The sequence below is a fragment of the Coregonus lavaretus genome (genome assembly GCF_964263955.1).
Source record: "Coregonus lavaretus genome assembly, chromosome: 10".
Taxonomy (NCBI): Eukaryota; Metazoa; Chordata; class Actinopteri; order Salmoniformes; family Salmonidae; genus Coregonus; species Coregonus lavaretus.
The window spans coordinates 51,373,717-51,393,941 of NC_139997.1; the positions used below are offsets into that span (position 1 = coordinate 51,373,717).

The 20,225-nt window shown below is 43.2% G+C and overlaps 1 protein-coding gene across 1 annotated transcript in view; it reads left to right on the top strand.

Annotated features, from left to right (window-relative positions):
* The window catches only part of LOC311135702 (follistatin-related protein 4-like), a gene marked incomplete at both ends in the record, with an annotated part of 192,998 nt that extends 173,577 nt beyond the window's left edge, over positions 1-19,421 (top strand). Inside the window, 9 exons of the mRNA XM_084169722.1 lie at positions 164-284; positions 1,427-1,582; positions 8,712-8,846; positions 9,318-9,344; positions 10,084-10,202; positions 11,133-11,282; positions 12,229-12,336; positions 18,435-18,544; positions 18,713-19,421. Of these exons, the coding sequence (XP_084025848.1) occupies positions 164-284; positions 1,427-1,582; positions 8,712-8,846; positions 9,318-9,344; positions 10,084-10,202; positions 11,133-11,282; positions 12,229-12,336; positions 18,435-18,544; positions 18,713-19,421 (1,635 nt within the window). The remainder of the gene's footprint in view (positions 1-163; positions 285-1,426; positions 1,583-8,711; positions 8,847-9,317; positions 9,345-10,083; positions 10,203-11,132; positions 11,283-12,228; positions 12,337-18,434; positions 18,545-18,712) is intronic.
* Between the last annotated feature and the right edge of the window lie 804 nt (positions 19,422-20,225).

Genomic DNA, 20,225 nt, shown 5'->3' on the forward strand with positions numbered 1-20,225 from the left:
TTGTCTATATGCTTCCCATCACTCCATGCTCCCCTGTTGTGCGCCCTCCCTCCCCCTTCCTCCCTCTCCTACCTTCCCTACTTTTCCTCCCCCCTCACCTCACTCCCCTCCCTTATTCCCTTCCTCACCATCATCCACTGCCACCTTCCTCTTCTCCCAATAGGACTTTGGTGATGATGGCTCCCTTTACATCACCAAGGTGACAACCATCCATATGGGGAACTACAGCTGTCATGCGTATGGATATGAAGAGCTCTGCCAGACCCATGTACTGCAGGTGAATGGTTAGTAATGGCATATACTTGACATTTCACTGTCCTTCCATGGTCAGATTTTAGTTTGGCATGTGGTCACCAGAATTTTGACCTGACTAAATGTGTAATAGTTGCAGTTTGCAATCATCGCTGCGTTCTACGTTACATTCCTTTTTTGTTTGAATAGATAACACATATTTAGATAAAGTTAGATGCTTTTGTGGAGGAGGGACAGTTAGAGTTGCCTTTCAGGGTCACGACTGGTAACCCCTGCCTCAGACTGTAATGACAGCAACAGTATTCAAATCACAAAATATGGCATTGATTCCAACATGTCCAACATACTATGATAGAAAGCAAATTAAGCCTATATGCATGGCGTTCTATTCACCATACTCAATTGATTCCACCCTGAGCATGTAAACCGTTTTAGCTACAGTACATCAAATAGCCAGCAGCAAGCAGCACAGAGGCTGCAGACATTTATCAAAGCACACTGCTTGACAAACTAATTTGCATAAGTATTTTTTCGCTGAGACGACGTGTGATTACCGGGCCTACCTCTTCATTGAGGACCTTGAGAGAGCCATCTGTACCGTATCAAATCAAAGATAATAATCGCCATTCTCAGAGCTTTGATTCATTCCATATGCAGATATGCATAGAGAAAAATAGCCTGAAATGATTTTCAATTAACAGGGACAATAGGTGGGATTGCGTTGTGTTGTAAGGCAGGATTTTGGCTAATTGAAAAACGATACAGCTGCATCTGAGACCTGGCTTCAGCTGAAGAGGGAGATAAATGTTTGCTTCCTGGAAGGCAGGTTATCTTGGAAGACAATTACCATGTATTTCAATTGTCCTTTTATTTGGTCTTATAAACATGTACAGTGTTTTGTGCTAGACTCTGTTGTAATGCAGTGCCTGTAGCTATGTGTGTGGTACTGGTGTGAAACAAAATCCTTTCTGCCTGTGTGCCTGCTGTGCCCCCTGTGCCTGGTGTGTGTGTGTGTGTGTGTGTGTGTGTGTGTGTGTCTATAACATCCTGCCGCTCCTATCAATGTTTCTTTGTGATTGTGCCTCCCTGACTCCTCTCTCTTGTGGCTGTGTGCGTGTGTCTCTCTAATTGCATGTGTGTGTCTGTGCATGTGTGCGTGTTTCTGTATATCCAGTTCCCCCAGTGATCCTGGTCTACCCAGAGACGCAAGCCCAGGAGCCTGGTGTGTCTGCCAGCCTGCACTGCCACGCCGACGGCATCCCCAACCCCAAGATCCTGTGGCTGAAGAACGGCATGGACCTGCAGCCCTCCAAGCAGCTCTCCCTCATCGGTAAGGCACCAGGCTGCTGCTGCCTACACTGGCAAGACTGAGTGCATCCCAAATGACACCCTATTGCCTATATAGAGAACTGGTTTTGACCAGGGCCCATAGGTAACATATAGGGGTTAGGGTGCCAATTGAGACGCACCCTGTTATTACCATCACAGCAGCTGCTGTTTACTAGACACACCATTATGCAGGGAACCATGGAGGTGTTGCTATGCTAGGTGCCAATGTGTGTCACACCCTCCTGTGTTGCCAAATCCAAGATTATGGTGACCGTTTTGATTTTTGTTATTTTGTCAGTTGATTGCTTAGGCCACTGATTTTAGAAGAGTAAATATCCAATCCAAGAACATAAAGAAATAGATGGAACAACAGTGTGTGAAAAGGAAACATACAGCAGACAGCCATGTTTAATGGAAGTTTCAGTTTCCGAGGGGACAGAAGTGAGCGTCTTTTATGGAGTAACCCTCATTAGATGGCAGTTTATAGGCTGTGTGTGGGTCATTACCTGTGATAATAGCCTGTTATCAGGCTTCAGATGCAGCTCAAACAAGGGAGGTTCTGCAAGCTTCACATATACATTAACATCCTGCAATCCAGCTTCACGAATCTGCCAACTCTCACTCTCACACACCAGTTTAGAGTTGGCAAATCCTTGAAGCGGGATTCTAGGATGTTCATTTAATTGTTATTTCATCTGATGATATCCTCATACCTAGTAAGGGTTTAACAGAGTGCTCAAACCTTAGAGTCTACAGAATGTGGTTGTTTTAGAGAGTGACACTCTTCATGCATTTTCCCTGAATTTTTCAACATTGGATCAGTAAATAGATTTCCAACTCAGAGGCTAATATTGGCCTAATGGAGCTCACAATCTTTCCTGACAGTACTCACTAGCTATGTTTCCATCAAGTTGTCCAGTTAGTTTTTTGTTGACATTTAGAAAGTTTGCATAGAACATAGATGTGACAATTGACTACTATGGTGCATTTGTGTCAATAATAACGGCTGGAGCTAATGACGTCCAAAAAATCTAGAATGTCAAATAAAAATGAAGTGGTTGAAATGTTTCCTTTATCCATTAAGGGTAAATTCCGCATTAATAAATTGGCGACAGCCTGTATGCCCTCCCACCTATCTATTTCATGTCTCAGGTAGCCCGCAAAAGCCTAAATGGATTTGACTGATATTTGCCATATTCTAATAATTATCATGTGCCAACGTATTACCACGGTCCGTGCCATGGTGAAACTTGCACTCCTGTAGATCTGAAATAATTGGATGGTGAAACAACCAGAAAAGCAAGGCGAAGCAATTCAGGCATTCTTGAAAGTCAGGACATTGATTCTGCAAATAAATATTATTTTTATAGTTGAACAGCAGATTTAGGGAGCAGTAGGCATTTAGAAATAAATGTGGAGTGGAGGTTCATAGTTTCGAGATAACATCACGTGCCCCGCGTCCCTTCAAAATTATTCGGCAATCATCATTTATTCGAAAAACACTGTTTCCATCATCATTTGTCACAATAAATAAAGTTCAACAAAAGAAGTTAGACCAAAGAAAAATCCACCCCTACTGAACTTATAAAAATGTTGTCGATCTTTAGAAAAGTATTCTCCTATAGCTGCCGTTTCCATTACACATTGCAATGTAATTTTTTTGTACATTGCTTTTGTCAAATATACTGCCTGTATGCTGCCAGGATCCCCTCCATTTACAATGGGAGTGTTCAATAAGCTCAACTGTTAGGAATAGGTGCTCTCCAAGGGCCTGACTGTTTAGTGCTACTGATGGTGCTCACAAGGTCCTGACTGCTTAGCCCAACTGGTGGTGCTGAATGGACAGCTGTCATGGGGGCTATTTAGGAAGGCATAACATTGCAGAAATCAGATAGAAATGCATTGGGTAGAACCAACATTATCCTCTGTTATATGGAATATTGATATATATCAGCTCTGTATATTTGATTTATATCTGACACATTCTGAACATTTCACCTCACTAAAACCTCCCACTGACTCCCTGGCGCCACACACTTCTACAAGTCTGAAAATCACAGTATAATCTCTCTGTTCCCTTGTTACTAATTCAACACAAAAACAACATTTTAAGTGAGAAATAAATGCCTAACTATAGGCAAATTATTAATTGAGTGGTTATGCATTAAAATGGATCAAGGCATAATTATGGATTAGATGCAATTACGACAGTGTCTGGTGTTTAATGTGGGGAGGCACACACTTTACATCATTAAGTTTCTCCTCCCTGAAGAGTAGTTAGAAAAGTGAATTTGAACACAAACTACTGTAAAAACATCATCCATTTAACTGTGCATTTCACTAATATGAGGTACAGTGGCTTGCAAAAGTATCCACCCCCCTTGGCATTTTTCCTATTTTGTTGCCTTACAACCTGGAATTTAAATGGATTTTTTGGGGGTTTGTATTATTTGATTTACACAACATGCCTACCACTTTGAAGATGCAAATATTTTTTCTTGTGAAACAAACAAGAAATAAGACCAAAAAAAAGAAAACTTGAGCGTGCATAACTATTCACCCCCCCCCCCCCCCCCCAAAGTCAATACTTTGTAGAGCCACCTTTTGCAGCAATTACAGCTGCAAGTCTCTTGGGGTATGTCTCTATAAGCTTGACACATCTAGCCACTGGGATTTTTGCCCATTCTTCAAGGCAAAACTGCTCCAGCTCCTTCAAATTGAATGGGTTCCGCTGGTGTACAGCAATCTTTAAGTCATACCACAGATTCTCAATTGGATTGAAGTCTGGGCTTTGACTAGGCCATTCTAAGACATTTAAATGTTTCCCCTTAAACCACTCAAGTGTTGCTTTAGCAGTATGCTTAGGGTCATTGTCCAGCTGAAAGGTGAACCTCCATCCCAGTCTCAAATCTCTGGAAGACTGAAACAGGTTTCCCTCAAGAATTTCCCTGTATTTAGCGCCATCCATCATTCCTTCAATTCTGACCAGTTTCCCAGTCCCTGCCGATGAAAAACATCCCCACAGCATGATGCTGCCACAACCATGCTTCACTGTGGGGATGGTGTTCTCGGGGTGATGAGAGGTGTTGGGTTTGCACCAGACGTAGTGTTTTCCTTCATGGCCAAAAAGCTCAGAGTACCTTCTTCCATATGTTTGAGGAGTCTCCCACATGCCTTTTGGCGAACACCAAACGTGTTTGCTTATTTTTTTCTTTAGCAATGGCTTTTTTCTGGCCACTCTTCCGTAAAGCCCAGCTCTGTGGAGTGTACGGCTTAAAGTGGTCCTATGGACATATACTCCAATCTCCGCTGTGGAGTTTTGCAGCTCCTTCAGGGTTATCTTTGGTCTATTTGTTGCCTCTCTGATTAATGCCCTCCTTGCCTGGTCCGTGAGTTTTGGTGGTTAGCGGCCCTCTCTTGGCAGGTTTGTTGTGGTGCCATATTCTTTCAATTTTTTAATAATGGATTTAATGGTGCTCCATGTTCAAAGTTCAAAGTTTCAGATATTTTCTTATAACCCAACCCTGATCTGTACTTCTCCACAACTTTGTCCCTGACCTGTTTGGAGAGCTCCTTGGTCTTCATGGTGCCGCTTGCTTGTTGGTGCCCCTTGCTTAGTGGTGTTGCAGACTCTGGGGCCTTTCAGAACAAGGGTATATATACACTGAGATCATGTGACAGATCATGTGACACTTAGATTGCACACAGGTGGACTTTATTTAACTAATTATGTGACTTATGAAGGTAATTGGTTGCACCAGATCTTATTTAGGGGCTTCATAGCAAAGGGGGTGAACACATATGCACGGACCCCTTTTCCATTATTTATTTTTTAGCATTTTTTTTAACAAGTAATTTTTTTCATTTCACTTCACCAATTTGGATAGGAAAATAGGAAAAACACCAAGGGGGATGAATACGGCACTGTATATTCTAACAAAAATGACTGTTTTTAAGGTGTATATCTTTTGTAATCTACATTGATCTAAATGAGAATGAAGAAAATGCATATTGCATTATCTGTGCATTAGGTCCTGTGGAAGTTGTTTGTTTATATTAGCCCTGGGTTTTAGTCTCAGGCAGGTCTTGTGTAGCACAGTTCTCCTCTGCCTCTGCCTGCCAGTCCACATTTAGGAGATACAGTGGGGAGAACAAGTATTTGATACACTGCCGATTTTGCAGGTTTTCCTACTTACAAAGCATGTAGAGGTCTGTAATTTTTATCATAGGTACACTTCAACTGTGAGAGACGGAATCTAAAAGAGGCAGTGGAGGGATTCATCGTTACCTGTGGAGGAGATTAAGGGTCTGGATTGTGTGTGATTAATGAGTGGGCTGCTGATTGCTCATCTTCTCTTTCCCTCCATGAATTACCAGCACACTCGCCAACTGACACATTCAGATCCCTCAAATTGAAGAGAGAGAGAGAGAGAGAGAGAGAGAGAGAGAAAGAGAGAGAGGAATTAAAGAGATGAGAATAAAAGAGAGAACTAAAGAAAGAGATGAGAAAGAGAGAGAGAGAGAGAGAGAGAGAGAGAGAGAGAGAGAGAGAGAGAGAGAGAGAGAGAGAGAGAGAGAGAGAGAGAGAGAGAGAGAGAGAGAGAGAGAGAGAGAGAGAGAGAGAGAGAGAGAGAGAGAGAGAGAGAGAGAGAGAGAGAGAGAGAGAGAGAGATAGATAGATAGATAGATAGATAGATAGATAGATAGATAGATAGATAGATAGATAGATAGATAGATAGATAGATAGATAGATAGATAGATAGATAGATAGATAGATAGATAGATAGATAGAGTGAGGGAAAAAAGTATTTGATCCCCTGCTGATTTTGTACGTTTGCCCACTGACAAAGACATGATCAGTCTATAATTTTAATGGTAGGTTTATTTGAACAGTGAGAGACAGAATAACAACAAAACAAATCCAGAAAAACACATGTAAAAAATGTAAAAAATGGATTTGCATTTTAATGAGGGAAATAAGTATTTGACCCCTCTGCAAAACCCTTGTTGGCCCCTCTGGCAAAACCCTTGTTGGCAATCACAGAGGTCAGATATTTTTTTTGAACTCGTTGCCTGTATAAAAGACACCTGTCCACACACTCAATCAAACAGACTCCAACCTCTCCACAATGGCCAAGACCAGAGAGCTGTGTAAGGACATCAGGGATAAAATTGTAGACCTGCACAAGGCTGGGATGGGCTACAGGACAATAGGCAAGCAGCTTGGTTTGAAGGCAACAACTGTTGGTGCAATTATTAGAAAATGGAAGAAGTTCAAGATGACGGTCAATCACCCTCGGTCTGGGGCTCCATGCAAGATCTCACCTTGTGGGGCATCAATGATCATGAGGAAGGTGAGGGATCAGCCCAGAACTACATGGCAGGAACTGGTCAATGACCTGAAGAGAGCTGGGACCACAGTCTCAAAGAAAACCATTAGTAACACACTACGCCGTCATGGATTAAAATCCTGCAGCACACGCAAGGTCCCCCTGCTCAAGCCAGCGCATGTCCAGGCCCGTCTGAAGTTTGCCAATGACCATCTGGATGATCCAGAGGAGGAATGGGAGAAGGTAATGTGGTCTGATGAGACAAAAATAGAGCTTTTTGGTCTAAACTCCACTCGCCGTGTTTGGAGGAAGAAGAAGGATGAATACAACCCCAAGAACACCATCCCAACCTTGAAGCATGGAGGTGGAAACATCATTCTTTGGGGATGCTTTTCTGCAAAGGGGACAGGACGACTGCTGGATGAGGCCATGTATCGCGAGATCTTGGCCAACAATCTCCTTCCCTCAGTAAGAGCATTGAAGATGGGTCGTGGCTGGGTCTTCCAGCATGACAACGACCCGAAACACACAGCCAGGGCAACTAAGGAGTGACTCCGTAAGAAGCATCTCAAGGTCCTGGAGTGGCCTAGCCAGTCTCCAGACCTGAACCCAATAGAAAATCTTTGGAGGGAGCTGAAAGTCCGTATTGCCCAGCGACAGCCCCGAAACCTGAAGGATCTGGAGAAGGTCTGTATGGAGGAGTGGGCCAAAATCCCTGCTGCAGTGTGTGCAAACCTGGTCAAGACCTACAGGAAACGTATGATCTCTGTAATTGCAAACAAAGGTTTCTGTACCAAATATGAAGTTCTGCTTTTCTGATGTATCAAATACTTATGTCATACAATAAAATGCAAATTAATTACTTAAAAATCATACAATGTGATTTTCTGGATTTTTTTTTTTTTCTGGATTTTAGATTCCGTCTCTCACAGTTGAAGTGTACCTATGATAAAAATTACAGACCTCTACATGCTTTGTAAGTAGGAAAACCTGCAAAATCGGCAGTGTATCAAATACTTGTTCTCCCCACTGTACATGGAGAGAGCTCAAGAGAGGGGGATCAAAGAGGACAGCGAGAAGGAGGCAGAGAGGGAGGGAGAGATGAGAGGAGGAAACTGAAAGAGAGACTGGCACATGATCTTTGACACGGCATGGGAAAGCAGCTGTCTGACACATGCGTCCTTCACTCCTGCCACTGTGTTGTGAAGATTGCCTTGTGATCAAGGCATAATGCAGCAACAGCAGCAGCAATAGTGTGACGAGGGAGGGATGGATGTGAGTGTGAGAACATGCCATAGATCACAAAAGGCTGTGAGTACTAGCGTCAGAGAGCTGCCTCTCATGATAGCACTGTGCCCTGGGACACATCACCTTTACCTGATACATCTAACACACACACACACACACATGCACATGCACACACACACACACACACACACACACTAGTGCTACCGTCAGAGAGGGCTGCCTCTGATGATACCACTCACTGTGTCCTGGGATACATGACCTTCATCTGACACTGTAGATCTCTGGGAACAGAACAGAGAGGATTCAGTCAAAGCATATTTTCAGGAAGTGTTGTTGTGATGTCATCAAAAGGGTTCTGGCGTCAATGGCTTCTGTTAGTGAGAAGTGGTCGTGCAGGTAGGTGGCTACTTAGATTATCTTTGTTTATTCATTTAGAAAAGGACAGAGAGTGCATTTTTAGGTGGAAGGATGAAACAGCCATGGAAAATGTGTATCAGTGTAGAAATGTGTGGCTGAGCTAGCACTTGTCTTTTCTGCTCATCTCTAACACAGCGAATGGGAGCGAGCTCCACATTGGCAGTGTACGCTATGAGGACACAGGCGCCTACACCTGCATTGCTAAGAATGAGGTGGGGGTGGACGAGGACATATCGTCTCTGTTTGTAGAGGACTCAGCCAGAAAGACACGTAAGTGACTGAAAGTAGAACATGGGAAAATGCCTCCGGGATTTTCAAAAGCTAGTTTTGGCAATGAAAATGTAGACAGTAATTAGCATAATGTAATATCGGCATTCAATTAACAAAAATATGAAGTTGAAGAAAGTGTCAGAAACAGGTCCAAGAAGTTATAACAAATCAATTATAATGCTCTGTATCTGATTTATTGTATGGTATCTGTATACACAGTATATGTGTATATATATATTTTTTACAGCCTTTGGGTTTAGACTCTCTCAAATGCAATTAAAAAATCTAGAATACATTTATGTTGTTGTGATAATACAGTATCTCTGCCTCTGTAAAGAAGCACTCTTGCTAAATGTGTTTCTGTCCCACTTTTTCTGATATGACTTGATATGACATGGTCTCTCTCTCTCTCTCCCTCCTCTGTGTCCCTTTCTCCCTCGTTCTTCTGTCATTCTGATGCTGATGCTGCAGTTGCAAACATACTGTGGAGGGAGGAAGGTATTAAAATCTACTGTTGTTTAACACTTTTCACCATGTCTTTTTTCAGTTCTTTTCAATTCACTTCTATAATTGACTAGGTTCATTAAATGCAGTATATACACATTATGTGTACGTGTTCTTGCTGAAAACATTATTTTACAAGACTTGACCATGAAAATATACATACAATTAAAACAGTTTTGCTACAGGCCTGCCTCGACATTTCAGCACACATAACTCTTCCTCAGAACAGTATAATCTAGTTGTGACACCAAAATGTGTGTATGAGAATAACTGTTTTGGGCTGATTAGAGAGTAGAGAGAGTCCCACTGTTTGAATCCTGTCCACCCCCGATGCAGACTGTACCAGTGGCCGTCACGTCGTGACTGTGTCAGCAGCACTCAAGGTGTTGATTTCACCTCGTTTTTCAATATGATGTAACCTGCCATCCATCCCCACACAATGTGCTTTTCCAAAGCATGAATAGCGGTTGTCTAATTAACAGTTGTTTAGAGTCAGGTAACTGGCCTGCAAAATGTTCTCGCGCTCATAGCGGCTATCAAGTTTGAGAAGACAGTCTCACAATTCACTCGCTAGACATGTTGTTGACAGAGACTGACTGTGCTGTCAAAATGCCTGACAACGCCACCAGTCATTCACCAGTTCAGGAGCTGCTAACAGGGTCTGTGTATTTTCTGTTAGGCTCTTGAATGTGAGAATGTCAGCTGAAGCTATTTGTATGTCCTATCTCCCCAGGGTTGAGCGTAGGGAACATGTTCTATGTGTTTTCTGATGAGGGCATCACGGTGCTGCAGCCCAGCGAGTGTGAGATACGCAGACACATCAAGCGCACAGAGAGGATCATGGCCAGCTATGTGAGTACATACTGTACATGTTTTAGAGGATAATGATTCAGGTATTTGTGGACTTTTTATGACTTGAGATTATATTAAAGATATGCTAAACCACAGGGAATAAGCCACACTCTGTCACGATCGTCGTATTGAATAGACCAAGGCGCAGCGTGATGAACGAACATGTTTAACTTTATTATCTTTAGTGATAATAGACAACCATAAACAAAAACAAGAAACGACTCGTGAAGTCCACGGTAACAATGACCAACACGGAACAAAAACCCACAAACACAAAGGGAAAACAGACAGTTTAAATATGGCTCCCAATCAGAGACAACCAACGACAGCTGACACTCGTTGCCTCTGATTGGGAGTCACTCTAGCCAACATATAAATAAACACAACAGAATGAACACACCCTGGCTCAACATATAGAGTCCCAGAGCCAGGGTGTGACACACTCCTACAGATATACAGATGTACACACACCCCCCCCCACTCCACTACAACCCATTGCCAGTATCTGTGCCCTCCGTTCACTAAATGTTATGGGATTACGCATGTCCATTAGTCAAAAACCCCAAATCAATAGCTCACAGTAACCCTGCACGTCTGTAATATACTGTACTAGAGAACATCGCTCTCCCAAAGTAATGGGCTTTAGTTGGTAAAAGTGGCTTGTTTCTCTGAGGGATTTAAGTTGTACAGGTTGCTGTAATTGTATTACAGATCGATACAAACTCAATAAGGCATGTGTTAGCCCGTTGCTGCTGTAAACAGCATTTTCTCTGCTGCATGATGGCCCTATCCTGTGTGTGGAAGCTATGTGATTAACTGTGGATTCACCACTCTCCCTTCTATTCTGCTTCTTCTTCTTCTTCTTCGTCATCTTCTTCTCATCTTTCGTTCTTCCCTTCTCTCTCTTCCTCCATCCCGTTCTTTCTCCAGGAGGAGATGTGCCCTAAAAGTGAAGGTGTGTCTCCGGAGCACTGTGTGTGGTCCTCAGCGGTCAGTGTGAGGGATAAGTACATTTACGTCACCCAGCCCTTTCAGAAACGCCTGCTGGTCATCGACACCCAGGCCCAGAATGTGGTGCAGGTTGGTTGGTATTATTAATTTTCTCTATGAGCTGTTTAGAGAGTGGTCCCCCAAGGCTTTTACACAGGTCACCAATAGGTAGAGAGAGGGAGCAAAGAGAGGGAGAGGAAAGAAGAGGGCCTAAAACAGATAAGCTAGTGGTTTCCCAATCGCCAAGCTCTGTCACACTTCTCCACTGGTGTGTGTGAGGGCAGGGGGTTAATGCATCATCCCTTTTCTCTCTCCCTCCATCTCTCTCTGCCTGCCTCACCCTCCCTCCATCTCTCTCAGCCTGCCTCACCCTCCCTCCACTTCTATCTCAGCCATCTCCACTCGTTACAGAGACGTTTCTGGGAGACAGAAATAACACCCTGATTGTGCTCATATTTTGACTTAACAACAGCAACATCTAGCTCACAGTTACGAAACAGTCATTTTCAATTACTGTCACGCTGCATGATAATAGATACTGAACAATATAAAAAAAAGTAATATAACTATTTAGCTGGAGAAATGCTGTAAACATAAAATGGCTGTAAAATAAGAGTGAGTGAGATATGTCTGTAACAAACTAGGAGTATACGGGGGGTGGTGAGCAGTCAGTTGCCTGTATGTCTCATTATTTGGTGTACTGCCCCCCCCCCCCCCACTCCCACATCCCCCTCCTCTGACATGTGAGTGACAGCATGAGAGTCAGAGTCCCCCCTCCTCTGAGGGTCTCAGAGTGGGAGTGCTGTTGACACATAGCTGACCAGTGGAAAAGAAATAGGCTGGCCTCCCATTACTGAACACATGCCTCTGTCGCGCTTCACTGGGGGGAAGGGAGGGGGGTCGGCACAAGTCACACTGCATGTCCATGGGAGCGGGTAACTGATTGTGCTATTCCTCATTGTTGACAATATACCCAGCCCCCTTCTGTGTATTACTGTCTCTCTCTCTTTCTCTTTCTCTCTTTCTCTCTCTCAAGATGGTAGAGACTGACCCTTTCCCAGTGAAACTGCTCTATGACAAGTCACATGACCAGGTCTGGGTGCTAAGCTGGGGCAGCATGCAGAAGTCCCACCCAACCTTACAGGTAAGGAGTTATTGGTGTGCACTTGTGTATTTTGGTCCATTCATGTGTGTGTGTGTGTGTGTGTGTGTGTGTGTGTGTGTGTGTGTGTGTGTGTGTGTGTGTGTGTGTGTGTGTGTGTGTGTGTGCGTGCGTGCGCATGCGCATGTGTGTATGAGCGAGTATTTGTTTGTGTGACTATTTTATCTATGTATGTTTTACCAGTCAGCAAACTCTAATTCACAGCTGTGGCACTGTAGACATGGGATCCAGTCCCTTGTTGAGGATGTGTTGGAGACTTCAGACTTGAGGGATGATCACAGGCCCCCGGGGGAGGTGGGGGGGGGGGGGGGGGGGGGGGGGGGATTTGGCCAATGGGAGCTGGGACCTAATAAAATAATAAATAATATTTATAGGGCTGAGGTAACCGAGGACAGCAGCACAGCGTACTACAACTGTTGAGGGACTACATTGTCATTTTCCTCTTCCTTTGGAATCCTATTAAAATCTTGTGAGGTGCTCTGTCTGTCAGTAGTCAATACGTGAAAACAGCCTTATTAGCAAGGGAGAGGATGTGAGCACTTGTCAGGTTGGGCTCATTGTGAAATCCTAATGTGTTCTCACTACCAAGCGAGACGCAATGGGCCTCAAATAAAGAGGAGGTGAGGCGGTTTTGAAAGGCACTTTTCTATCTCAAACAAAGTGATTTTCTACTCATTCTTCAAATTGTTGTAAATTCTCAAACGGCTCTGCATAAGCGTTCGGGTGAATTGTCAGAACTACTCAAACACGCCTGGTGTTCTGTTGTCGCTCAATAGTAATGAATAATTACAAAATGAGGCGTGAGTCATTCAGTCCAAAATTCAATTTCAGGCAATCTGCATAACTGACTGTAGGGCATATGGATCACACGGCAAATAAATGCCTTGATAATGTCATTATTATTTGGAATGCAAGTAATTGACCTGAGCACTGACAGTCGTCCATTCTCCAATTCAATATTTAAACACCTTATTTTTTGCTAGCTCAATATCTCTAAGCAAACGTCCGAGTGAGATTGTCAATTCATTAGATAAAACAAATGAAGGAGCAGGGATGTTGAAATGGGAGGGATAGCCTTTCTAACTGTCAGACTGGTCTCATGTCGACGTATGCACGTGCCGATCCTGGCTATTCAGAGCAATTGAGGCAGAAGTAATATAATAATCTATATGCAATTTAGCAGATGCTTTTATCCAAAGCGCCTTACAGTAATGCGTGCAGACATTTTACGTATGGGTGGTCCCAGGAATCAAACCCTCTATCCTGGCATTGCAAGCACCATGCTCTACCAACTGAGCTACAGAAGACCACAGAGAGAGAAATGTGCGGTTTCAGGCACGTGCACAGATAGAGGTCTAAGGGTGCCTGAGTACCTGCTCTTTTTCCCTCCTATGAGAAAAGTGCCCTTTTTGTATTATTACATTTTTATTTCACTTTAAGTCTATTTTCTCTCTTGTTATTTAAATTAGTTGCCCATCAAACCAGCTAATTTAAAAACAAATGTATCTTGTTCCACATGTAAGCACGAATTGCACTCGTCCTGCTGGCAGAAGCTACCAGTGCCAAACGGTAGCGTAGTAGCTAGTGGCTCCCTTTTGAGTTGTCATCTCACTGTCAGGAACAGGAAAGGCTTCAATTTGAGTGTTTGTTAGTAGGCCTAAGAGCCAGATGTCAGCAGCAGAACAAACCAAATATGGGTAGCTGAGGCCCAATATGGCGACCGGAGTAAGGGCGAGTGGGTGTGTGGAAGGCAAATCAGCTAATCGGACAGATTTATTGGCACTCAAGACCGTTTCGCGTGGCTGATTGGGCTGCACGACGAGTCGATAAGCCGGTGCGAATGACTAGTGCACCAGTGTTGTATCGGCGTGCCTGCCGAACAGAATTGCTTCCCACTGGGCAGCTGTATCACGTCGCCACCGGCGGTAGCTAACGTGGTCATTTTTTTCCCTCCCATGATTTTATTTCAATTAGGATAACAGCCTACACAAGAAATAACTCATCTTGATAACCATCTAGATGTCACCTTGATACATACATACAGTCTGCTACTCAATGGTGAGAGCGTGAATGGCAACAACACTGCTTGCCAAGCACTACTGTCCGGCAACGGCTTGGGTGACAGTCACAGTAAGCACGGGCAAACAACGCAAACAAGCAACAGTACACCCATCATCAGTACTTTTAATCAAAAATAAACAATTGTCTGTTTTATAACTGAAAATGTATAATTATTTGTATAAAACTAACAGTGAAATATAACTCAGACTCATCCTCTGGCTTCAAAATAGAAGTCCAAACTCTCGCGGTACGGTAGCTCAATGTACAGTAATTGCGCGGTAAGAAAAAAACACCCACTCCTTTCCATACACCCACTACTTTCCTTTCGACACACCCACTCCTTTCCATACGCCCACTATTTTCCTTTCGACACACCCACTCGCTCATACTTCGGTCGCCATATTGTGCTGCAGCTACCCCCTTCTCGAACAAACTTCAACCATAGGTTAATACTAGTTAGATCGTTTCAACAGCATAGCTAACTAGCTGATTTACATCATCTACATTTGCTATGATCAGCTGATGGCCCACCCCTCTTTGCCTTCTCTTTGATCAGTCGGCTATAAGCTTGCTTACAGTGGGATGAGTGTGATTTTGCAGGAAATAAAGGCTACAATATATACTGAACACAAATATAAACGCAACATGTAAAGTGTTGGTCCCATGTTTCATGAGTTAAAATAAAGATCCCAGAATTTTTCCATATGCACAAAAATCTTATTTCTCTCAAATTTTGTGCACAAATTTGTTTACATCCTTGTTAGTGAACATTTCTCCTTTGCCAAGATAATCCATCCACCTGACAGGTGTGGCATGTCAAGAAGCTGATTAAACAGCATGATCATTGCACAGGTGCACCTTGTGCTTGGGACAATAAAAGGCCACTCTCAAATTTGTCACACAACACAATGCCACAGATGTCTCAAGTTTTGAGGGAGCGTGCAATTGGCATCCTGACTGCAGGTATGTCCACCTGAGCTGTTGCCAGAGAAAGTAATGTTCATTTCTCTACCATAAGCCACCTCCAACGTCGTTTTAGAGAATTTGACAGTACGTCCAACCGGCCTCACAACTGCAAACCACGTGTAACCACGCCAGCCCAGGACATCCACATCTGGCTTCTTCACCTGTGGGATCGCCTTAGGCCAGCCACCCGGACAGCTGATGTCTGTAATAAACTCATTCTGATTGGCTGGGCCTGGCTCCCCAGTGGGCCTGGGAGGGCATAGGCCCACCCACTTGGGAGCCAGGCCCACCCATGGCTGAGCCCCTGCCCAGTCATGTAAAATCCATACATTAGGGCTTAATGATTTTATTTCAATTGACTGATTTCCTTATATGAACTCAGTAAAATCGTTGAAATTGTTGTATGTTGCGTTTATATTTTTGTTCAGTATATATGTTGAAATTTGGCTACAGGAACATTAGATAATTACCTATGAAACTAGGGTTTAGAAACATGGTGACATGAGTTTACAACATATAACAGTGGCAAGATGTTGCAATATGTTGAAACCTCAGCATGTTCAAAAGATGCAACTGTAATAGATACTTGGATAATGGAATTGGCCAGTAGAGGCCTACCAGTTGGATATTAGTAAGTAAGTAGCTTTGCACGATCCTATCTCCTGTTTCTGTAGCGTGAGGCAGCTTGATGTACAAGTACACCCCCTGGAGAGGACGCAGGTCTATAGCAGGAGTTGGATATTAGTCTAAACTTAAATGTAGCTTGGATTTATTGTACCATTTCACATTACTTCACCCTTATAATATAATGTAAGAACAGTGTAATATTCTTGTAAAGTGGGGACCTATAGGATATATAAAGCATTTCTTAATAACATTGAGATCCTCCAGTCTGCCTTGAAATGAGTACAGTTCAATATAAAAGGTACTCAGTCAGTACAAACCAATTTCCCTTCAGGTATTAAAGCACAGTAGGTGTAATACAGGAGAGAAAATGATAGCCGAGGTAAAATACAGTAACACGGTGCATATGATCCTTATGTGCCAGGGTGGTGGTGTGAAGTTCAGAGCACCCTGAGCCTGTGAGAGCATTACTTCCTAATTAGCCATTAGTTATATGAGCTCATTAACTCTTGACCAATGTAACAGTGTAACATTTCTAATGACCTTTTTTAACAAGGTTTCTCTCCAAACCCTGGAGGGAGAGAAGTACGGGGATACTGTATCTGTTTTGTTAAAGTCGTGGCTCTGTAGCTCTATTGACTGCAGTGACAAGGGGCTCTGCATGAAAGCTTTTGTTAATTATCAATATAGTTCACTCATAGAAAGACTGCAAAATCCAAAATCAGGCCCCCACTGACAATGTGATGGTGTTAGGGCTTTAGTGGGGATGGTACAGACTTCAGATTAGTGTCTATAGTTGTTTTTCCTTTTATACAAATACCTTCTACATGAAATATTTACTGGGGTTCCTTAAACAAGCAGAGCTATGCAGTGGTTACATAAACAGCCCACTAGTCCTTGACAGTGACCTGGTAACGAAGAGTACATGATGAAGCATTTGTTATGTACATACTGGGTGGGGCCAATAGAGTGGATGGATAGATCGTCCAATGAGAAATGGATGAGTCAGACCTAAAGATAGCGGCTTAATCTGTGTGTATCTTCTAAAGCAGTGTTTCCCAAACTCGGTCCTGGGGACCCCAAGGGGTGAACGTTTTGGTTTTTGCCCTTGCACTACACAGCTGATTCAAATAATCAAAGCGTAATGATGAGTTGATTTTTTGAATTAGCCAATAAGATCCTCTATCAGGTCTTGAGGTGAGGCCATATTTCATCAGCTTAACTATACTGCCCAATAGAATACAGTGAGCTCCAAACGTATTGGGACAGTGACACATTTCTGTTGTTTGTTTTGGCTCTGTACTCCAGCACTTTGGATTTGACTATGAGGTTAAAGTGCAGACTGTAAGCTAGTGCTGAGCGATTAGTGCTTTTTGAGGTCAGTTCGGTTTTGGTTCGATTATAAAACAATTATCACGGTTTTCAATTTCGGTTTAGATAAAAAATGTTTTACATTAAATGCGTTATGAAATAATGACATTAAAATGATTAGAGCTTTTAAATGCAAATGCAAAAGTCAAAAATAGTGAACATTCAATTGCTATGAAATATTAAAATATTTAAGTTGTGTATATTCATTCGTTTTATTTAATGACTTGATAATTCTTAATTTCATCATCATATCTCGTGTCTGCTCAGGCAGCAGCAGAAATGAATGGTAAATAATGTATTGTGTCATTTTGGAGTCACTTTTATTGTAAATAAGAATAGGATTTGTTTCCAAACACTTCTACATTAATGTGGATGCTACCATGATTACGAATAGTCCTGAATGAATCGTGAATAATGATGAGTGAGAAAGTTACAGACGCACAAATATCATTACCCCAAAACATGCTAACCTCTCACCATTACAATAACAGGGAAGGTTAGCATTTTTGGCGGGGGTAGGATATTTGTACGTCTGTAACTTTCTCACTCATCATTATTCACGATTCATTCAGGAATATCCGTAATCATGGTAGCATCCACATTCATGTAGAAGTGTTTAGAAACATATTCTATTCTTAGTTACAATAAAATGTACTCCAAAATGACACAATACATTATTTACCATTCATTTCTATTGGGCAAACAGCAAATGCATCCAACAAGTTTACAGATTCACAAGCTTGATGTAATCATTGCGTGCTAGGAATATGGGACCAAATACTAAACTTTTGACTACTGTAATACACATATAAGTGAATTTGTCCCAATACTTTTGGTCCCCTAAAATGGGGGACCATGTACAAAAAGTGCTGTAATTTGTGTGTCACTGTCCCAGTAATTTTGGAGCTCACTGTATATGGCAACATTACCTTCTGAGTGTTTCGCTGTTATGTTAAGTACACGCTCCAACCCATGCTTTCTTATCCTGTTCTCTGGCCGGGTAGGTGATACTTGTATGTTTCCTGTTCTCATGTTCTCCTTTGCCTGCTCTGTTCCAGGTGATTCCCCAGGCCAGTGTTGGAGAGGTGCACCACACCCTCCGCACCCCCTTCCAGAGGGTTGATGACTTCTTCATCCCCCCAACCAACCTCATTATCACACACATCAGGTACAGAAGGCCCGCTAACCTTAAACACTGGTGACCTCACCACCTCATCTTCGCGATCCCTCTCAAGTGGAGTAGAAAAGTGCAAATTATAATTTAATGAGAATCCTGATCGCACCGTAATCAACCAAAAAAGACCATTAACCTTTCCCTTGAACTTTGTCGTCTTAGGTTTGGCTTCGTCTTCCTCAAATCTGAACCTGCGGTGCATAAGATTGACTTGGAGACCTTCCACAGAGTAAAGACCATCAGCCTGAAGAACTACAGCTGTGTGCCCATCAGCATGGCCTACACACACCTGACTGGCTTTTACTTCATTCAGTGCCGGTCTCAGAGCAGGGACCCCTCGTCAGCCCAGCCACAGCTCCTCATCGACAGTGTCACCGACACTGTCATTGGGCCCAACCTCAACATCACGGGCCAGCCCTACGTGTCCCCGGACGGCCGCTACATCATCACCCCTGACCAGCAGTGCGGCAAGGTCAGAGTTCAGACAGTGTCCTTCCAGGGGGTGCTGGGTCTGAGCCGGGAGCTGGACACCTCCTTCATTGTGTCCGACCTGGTCTTCCAGCCCTCCTTCACTAAGTCCAACCAGTACTCAGTGGTAGCTGCCTCTGGCTCAGGCACAGACCTGCTCATCTCTGACCTGGCGACAGGGCACAGCGAGGTCCTCAGAAGCCTCAAGGAGCCCCTGTCACACCACACCTGGCCCTGGGGGGGGGCCAACAGGGTGGTGGTGTCCAGCGGACTGTTTGGCCTGTACTTGGTCACTCCCTCAGCGGAATCCCTCTTTGTGTTGAATGGCAAACTGAACACGCCCCACTGCGAGGTGTCAGACATCAAGAGAGGGAACACAGTGGTGTGGGTGGGAGAGGTATGAGAGAGAGGGAAGAGGTGGAGAGAGAGAGAAAGGGAGAGATCAGGCCAAAACACTTAAGATATATATGGACATAAGTGGACTCAACCCTGGGGCTGAGCGCGAGGAACACATGCCTGGGTTATTGTAACAAAAGTACACAAAAAATAGTAATTAAAAAAATATTTAGAAAATCCTAGTATGGTATTTTTACGGGGAGAAGGTGGGTGGTGAGGCCCTTTAGTGCAACTGTGATCTATGTGCACTTAACTAAGAGGAGTTGTACATTGCACTTCCTTGTAACACTGCAGATAACAGGAGAGGGATATAATGATGACATTTTGAAAATTTAACTATGCACAATGCTCACTTTTATAGACTAACGCTTTTTGGTTTCGAGATGTTTGTCGTTCACCAGTACTGCAAATAGTCATAACAAGACGTCTGTCTGCCTCTAGTGTATACATGTGTTTTCAGTCCTTTTCAGAACCACAGCACCCTGTTACTTGCCTTTGTCCTTGTCCATGTTATTGTACGCTTTCTATAAAAGCTCTCATGCTGACCAACACATACAGGTTGGCTTGAAACATGTTTTACCGTATTAGTCATGACCTGTTACTTTCCAAAGAGAATACTTTTCCATCCATTAGCTGAGAACAGTATCTAATAGCAAACAGTAGAAAACCCATCAGAGGATAACATGTTATTGTACAAAGAATAGATATGGTATAGTATGCCCCCCACCCTCTCTCACAAAGTAAGCCTACTTCCAGTTTTGATCCAGTGACCTCCTAGTCCACTGTCCACTGTCTAGCATTGTAAGGGTCT